Raw genomic sequence first — 6,496 nt, forward strand, 5'->3', positions numbered from 1 at the left:
TCGTCTCGATAGTAGATATCTTTATCGTTAGATTTCGCAATTTATACTAGTTATACCGTTAAGATTTTTAGATTAGTTTATTTAAATTAGTCGGTCCTTTTTACCTAGAGACTAGCCTCTATAGCGGAGTAATAACCGTTATTTTATTATAGTTCGAAGTTCGCCGCTTTTTCGATTTATAGAGTAATATCGTATAAGGTTTAAGCTTATGTAAGCGGACTGCCTAATTAGATAATTCCTCGAACTTCCTCGCCTCTTTACTAATAGTCTACGCCTATAACTACTATAGGTAAGCGGTAAACCGATAGAATTACTTACTATTTAAATAGAGGACTTACTAGCTACTTATATACCCTAGCGCTAAGAATTATATACTATTACTTAGCCGTAAGTAAGTAATCTTTTAGCCTCTTTCTCCTTCTCTTACTTATAAATCTAACTAGCCTCGTATGTTCTCAAGTATTCTAATAAGCTTAATATATTAAGATAGGCTAGCTCTACCTACTACGACTACCCTTATAAGAGGGACTATAGTAGTAAAGGCCCTAAGTAAGGGTCGCCTTAACTAGCTTCTTAGACGGTAAGTACGTCGGCGATTAGATTATCCCTAAGCCACTAGACGTCGTAAGGCATTAGGATGTTTCTAGCCGGATTACTATCTCCGGCCGTAGACCTAAGCCTATCGCGAACCCTTAGAGCGAGATCGTTAAGGAGGGGCTACTCGAACTCGTAGCGAATTAGGATATAGCGTAGATATAATAGGGTACGCTTACTCTAGGATAGCGGCGTCCTCCTCTACGGAATAATCTAGTCCTAGGCTAGCGACTCGGTAGAGATAGTAGTAACTATAGCCTTCTAGGCCTAAAACTAGGCCGAAATACTTTAACTTACTTATCTAGCTATTTTTGAAATTAAAAATTTACTAGGAAGGCGTCGAATTACTAAGGGAATCTCTCTCTAAAGAAGCGGTTCTATACCTAAGTCTCGAGGAGCCTATACGCGGTCTATCTAACGTAGTTCTCTAGCTAGACTTATAGTTAATTTAGTCTTACGGCCGTCCGCTTAAGCTATAGAAATAGGCTCTCTCCTTTTATAAAATAAGCTATAGTCTTAATAAATATCTAGTTAATAACGAAAACAAGACGCTACTAATTCGGTAGAATATCCTCCTTATCTAAAATCCTAGACTTAACGTTATTAATAGTATCTAAGAATTCTACTTCTAGTATAATAGTCTTACTAGTAAGGGTCTTAATGAAGATCTATATACTAACTACTATATAGACGAAGGATAAGATAGAGTATAGATTCCTTCTAGATATTATAGTTAGAGAGGATACGGGCGGCCGTCCTCGAGTTACTTACTAGCAAAGATTAAGCGCTACTAGTCTAGTAGGATACCCTTCTTACTCTAAATCTTACTCTTAACCTTATTAATAGTCCTAGAGGACTTAATCTCGAGGCTAATAGTCTTACTAGTAGGAGTCTTAATAAAGATCTATATACCGTAAAGGGAAGCGAAGCGTAAAAATAAGAAATACTTAAAGGGTAACCTTTAAGCCTATAGCCTTAATATAGCTAAAGAACTAAAACAAAGCCAAAGGGCACTCCGAGTATCTTTATATACTCCTACTCTCTAATTCGTCTTATATAACGGATTAATAGGCAGATTGTATCTCTATATACTCTAACTCTCTAGTATGTCTTATATAACGGATTATAAGGAAAAGCTATTACTACTTAAATTCGGTGTCTCCGCTTAGTCTTCCTAATAGTATTACTTATATATAAATTGTTTTACGCCTAGTTAGATATTAATTAGCTTACCTAAAGATATACTCGTTAATAAGTTAAGATTATAAAAAGCGAGTACCGTTAGCCGTATAAAATTATAATAATAATATTTAGCGGTAGAATATTAATAGTTATATACTCGCGAGAATAAATACCTTACTTAAAATAGGCTTATCTACTACTAAAGGAGAAACTACTAAGCATACAGGAATTCGATTCAGAGCGTTCGGAAGACCGCGAGGTACCGGCTATAGTAGAGAGTAAGATTAGGAAATTAGTACAGCTTAACCATCAGAATTACGTAACTAATCTTCTCTTTCGGTATTTTATTCAGGCTTACATACAGTAGGCACACGAGGCTAAGAAGCAAGATCTAGCAGAAGTAGGCTTTTAGCGGTATAGTATAGGCAAGTAAGCTTCGGCGAAGGAAAGGCGTATATAATAAGGAGCCGAGAAGTTATTAGATAGGAGAAGATATAGCTATTAAGTAAGAACGGGAGAATTAGTACTATTAACTAAGCCTACGATAACGAGTATCTATATATATAGGCCTATAAGAGTATAGCTAAGTATACGCCCTACTTTTACTAGCTTAACCTCGACTTTCTAATAATTCTAGTATAGATACTAAGAATATATATAACGACTACCTACGTATCTCTAGACCTTGTCTTTCGATAAGCTACTTAATATAATAAGTCTATATTTAATCTACTTTCTCGTATATTAGGTAGAATAAGACGATACTCGAGTATATAATCGGCAGTTTATACGGCTTTAAGCGTCTAGTATTCGACTATATATTAGGCTTACTTTACGTTAGTAGAAGTTCTAGTTAGGTACTAGGTAATTCGAGATATCGTAAAGAAGTAAGCGGGTTAGCGAGGTAATTATATACTAGTAACTAGAGCGGCCGAGCGATTTTGCTCTCGTATATTTATTTTATAATTCGCGAGTCCTCCGGAAGGTTCCTATCCTCGCTAATACTTAGATACTAGAGATAGGCTATCTTCTTTTAGGCGCCCCGCTCTTATAGGCTGCTTAGACCTTCTAATAACCTATATTTCTTCCTTCTATAAGTAACTATCCTTATATTATCTTATACTATACTATATTTAGGTTAGCGGTTTAAGCGAAGCCTATAGCGGAGCGCCTAAAACCAAACCGTTCGTCCTCTATATAATTGCCTATAGAATTTTAGCACTTTTTAATATATAGGATAACAACTATATTAGACGAAGACAAACGTAGAAAAAGGGTCCTACGCCTTAATTAGAAGATTATATATTCCTATATAAAGCATTCGCTAATATAAGTACTATAGGCTCTATCTTCTATATACTAAGGCTAGTTATCTGTAGAATCCTTTTAAAATGCGAAATTTTAGCGGCTCTAAGGCTAAGACACTATAATAACGTATTGTCTTTATATACTACGATAGCCGAGGCCCTTCTAGTAGACGATAACTCGGACCTCTAAGTATCTAGATTATTATTATTAGCGGGAGGTATATATTATAGAGCTAGAGGGTAAATACTAAGACTTTTATCGCAATTCGCTTTTCCTCGCGTTAAGTAGTACGCGATAATAATACCCCGTCGTATTCGCTCTTAGAGTTAGAGGGCCTAGTTAGATACGTTACGATAGACCTTAGCTACTTAGATTATAATATTATTATAGAGATAGTTATATTATAGCCTCCGAGGGCAAATAGCTATATTCTATATACAAGTTTAGCCCGGTTTATTCTTAGGCTTATAGGAGAAGAATTAGTTAGGTATCGTTAAAATCTCGTAAAAGTCTAATTAAAGCTTAATGAAATTCTTCGTTACGTAATTCTTTATCCCGCAAGCCTGAATAGAGGTAGGAGATGGGATCTCGGCGCTTCCCGCCCGCCCGCCCGCCCGCCCGCTCTGCCACTTGTACTCGGCGTGGCTTCGTAGCCTCGGCTGCAACACCTCCAGCAGTGACAGTGGCAGCGACTTCGTGCTGTTTGTCTGCCCTGCCTTGCCCTCGACAGTCGCAATGCATCTCCGGAGCCCATCGCAACTTATAGAGAGACATGAATCTCAGCAACAATTACTCACCGTGCTTGAAGTCCACCGTAGCCAGCATACCAGCGCTGATTTGATCCAAGTCTGCTGAGTATTATGAGCGGAACGTCAAGCTTGCCGCTATGAATCTTACCAGCTCGATAGATGCCATGTGGCACAAGACTCACTCATCGCTGATCTACAGACAGATCTCTCTCTCCATTATGATTTTCTTCTCCTTGCGTGAGCTCACCATCATTATTACCATTGTCGATGAACCCTACACTAAACTCCTGACTCCACAAACCGAAAATTCTCACACCATCGCCATCATTACCATCACCATCATTACATCACCCTCATCGATGAACCCATCCCAGACCCCCAACTCCCCAAACAAACCGAAAATTCTCCCACCTCAGCACTATCATTATCACCATCATCAGCGAACCCCATCCCAAGCCCCCAGCTCCCCAAACCTAACGTTCTCCCACTTCACCATCCTCCTCTTCGCTCTGCCTCTCCCTCTCCATCCTTCATCATCCAAACTCATCACCTCCACCTTGCCCGTATCCCACTCACACTCCCCAACAATCTCATACCTTCCCATCTTCAATGGTCTCCCACTCTCACATTCTCCCGGCCGGCTCTTGCGCTTCCGCATCTCGACCTTCCAATCCTCGAGAGCCGCGGCGGTGACATGCGATTCCGGTTCCCAGGAGTAGGGCCAAGGTGTTTTTTTGCTGTTGGGTTGGTGGCCGGACCAGGAGATGAGGTATTGAGCCTCCGCCTCACCTTCAGCGTTGTTGGTGTTTGAGCTTGGGTTCTTTTGGCGAAGGATTTTGTCGATCTGATACCATGTTGAAGAAGAAGGCGAGGCGGTGTTGCGCTTCTGCTTGTCGTTCTGCCTGTGCTTTTCGCCCTGCTTCTGCTTTTGGGGCTGCTTCTGCTTCTGCTCTTGCCCTTGCTTCTGCTTCTTGGGTGCGCGCGGCCGAGTCGTCGTGGTTGGGTTGGGTGCTACGACTATGACTGATTCGTCTTCGTCTTCCGCCTCTTTCTCATGTGCTTGTGGGCGAGTCGTTGGGATTGTGTGGGATCCGAAGGCTGTGGTGGACGCGTCGTCCGCGACTTGTGTACTCGGCGATGTTGTGATGGTGTCTTCGACTTCCGATTCTTCCTCAGGTGCTTGTGGGGGAGTCCTTGGGATCGTATGGGATGCGAAGACTGTGGTGGACGCGTCGTCCGCGACTTGTGTGCTGGGCGCTGCTGTGGTGGGCGCTCCTGTGGTGGGCGCTGCTGTGGTGGGCGCTGCTGTGGTGGGCGCTGCTGTGATGGGCGCTGCTGGGATGGTGTTGTCGCTGATGGTGTTGTCGGCTACGCTCATGGCTTTCGGGCTGCGCGTTTTGGTGGTGAATGGATCGGCGGCTGAGTTCATGACTTCCGCGCTGGCCGCAGTGCTGTTGGTATCTTCTGCGAGACCAAGACTGAGGACTTTCGGGTCCATGCTGTTTTGGTGAACGTTGCGACAAGTCTTTGCTGTTGGAGCTTCGTTCTCCTTCTCGTCATCGGAGGTGATTATGGTGTATGGGTCGCGGCGCTGGCGGCGATGTCTCCAGACCCTGTGGTACGTGACCTTGGGCGTCTTGAGCTGGCGCTGGCTCGGGATTGGCAAGTCGCGGGAGCCGACGCTAGCGCCGCCTGCTGGCCGCTTCAATGCACCGCTCGACATCCAATTCGGGCTTGGAGGATCCATGTCGTTATCAATGGCAGGGTATTATGTGCAAGAGAGTAATACCTGGCGTTGTTGCATTGTGCATCAACAAACTTTCTGTGACGCGACGCGAAGAGGATCGAATGAGGCGGAGCGGCAGCGGCCCTGCCCGAGCGGGCCACCCTACCCTTGTATCAAGCTCGCTTATCCGACTTTGCGGAGAAAGCGGCGCTTACTCCGTGGCCTTTCCTCAGTGATGTGAAATGCTGCCAATCTGTATACCTACACCAACACCAACACCGACCCCCACACGCTTCGCCGCCCTGTCTGCATACCAAGGACGACCTTTTTGCATGGCAATGGGAATGCAAATGGCGCTCCATGATGCGACTGCCCTCGCCAGAGCGCATGCACCGCTCCGCGTGCAAAGACATGTGGCTGCGAGGCACTGCAAGACCGGCAAGCGACATGCCGCCACCGTATCAGACGTGTATGAGCATGAGTCCGGCGGACGCGACGCGACGGGTTCCATCTCTTGTTTGCAGCCTCCCATCTCTCCTTTGCAGCCTCCCACCTCTCCTTTGCAGTCTCCTCCCTCTCGTCTACAGTCTCCAAGCTTTCGCAAAGTCCACTTCCACTCCCCTCAGCCCTTCTCTGCTGAATTCCTGGCACTCCTTTGCGAGCGCTTCGCAGCCCGCAGCCCGCAGCCAGGCAATTCCTGGTGATCATCGTCACCACCATCCAAGCCATCGAGCCACGGCTTTGCACTCGCCCGCTCCGACTGCAACATGGCCGAGCCAGACCTCTTCTACATGAGCGGCGAAGTGGTATGTCTCGAACACTGCACACTCATCCCCCATCACTCATCCCCCATCACTGATCCCGTCTTGCTCCAGTGGTATGGCCCAAAGAGCTACGAAAACAAATCCAATAACCTTCGGCCAGCCGAGAGGGACGC

General features: G+C 44.8%; 2 protein-coding genes across 2 annotated transcripts in view; one reads left to right on the forward strand and one right to left on the reverse strand.

Moving 5' to 3' along the window:
- Window positions 1-3,634: 3,634 nt before the first annotated feature.
- MYCFIDRAFT_84044 (uncharacterized protein) lies at window positions 3,635-5,580 on the reverse strand (the record flags this gene model as incomplete). Its single annotated transcript, XM_007933751.1, has 3 exons — window positions 3,635-3,743; window positions 3,882-3,968; window positions 4,430-5,580. The coding sequence occupies 3 exons, from the start codon at window positions 5,578-5,580 to the stop codon at window positions 3,635-3,637; spliced, it is 1,347 nt and encodes a 448-aa protein (XP_007931942.1).
- Window positions 5,581-6,326: 746 nt separating this feature from the next.
- The window catches only part of MYCFIDRAFT_84045 (uncharacterized protein), a gene marked incomplete at both ends in the record, with an annotated part of 1,579 nt that continues 1,409 nt past the window's right edge, over window positions 6,327-6,496 (forward strand). The window contains one exon of the mRNA XM_007933752.1: window positions 6,327-6,365. Within this exon, the coding sequence (XP_007931943.1) occupies window positions 6,327-6,365 (39 nt within the window). The remainder of the gene's footprint in view (window positions 6,366-6,496) is intronic.

The sequence above is a fragment of the Pseudocercospora fijiensis genome (genome assembly GCF_000340215.1).
Source record: "Pseudocercospora fijiensis CIRAD86 unplaced genomic scaffold MYCFIscaffold_11, whole genome shotgun sequence".
In the NCBI taxonomy this organism is placed as follows: domain Eukaryota; kingdom Fungi; phylum Ascomycota; class Dothideomycetes; order Mycosphaerellales; family Mycosphaerellaceae; genus Pseudocercospora; species Pseudocercospora fijiensis.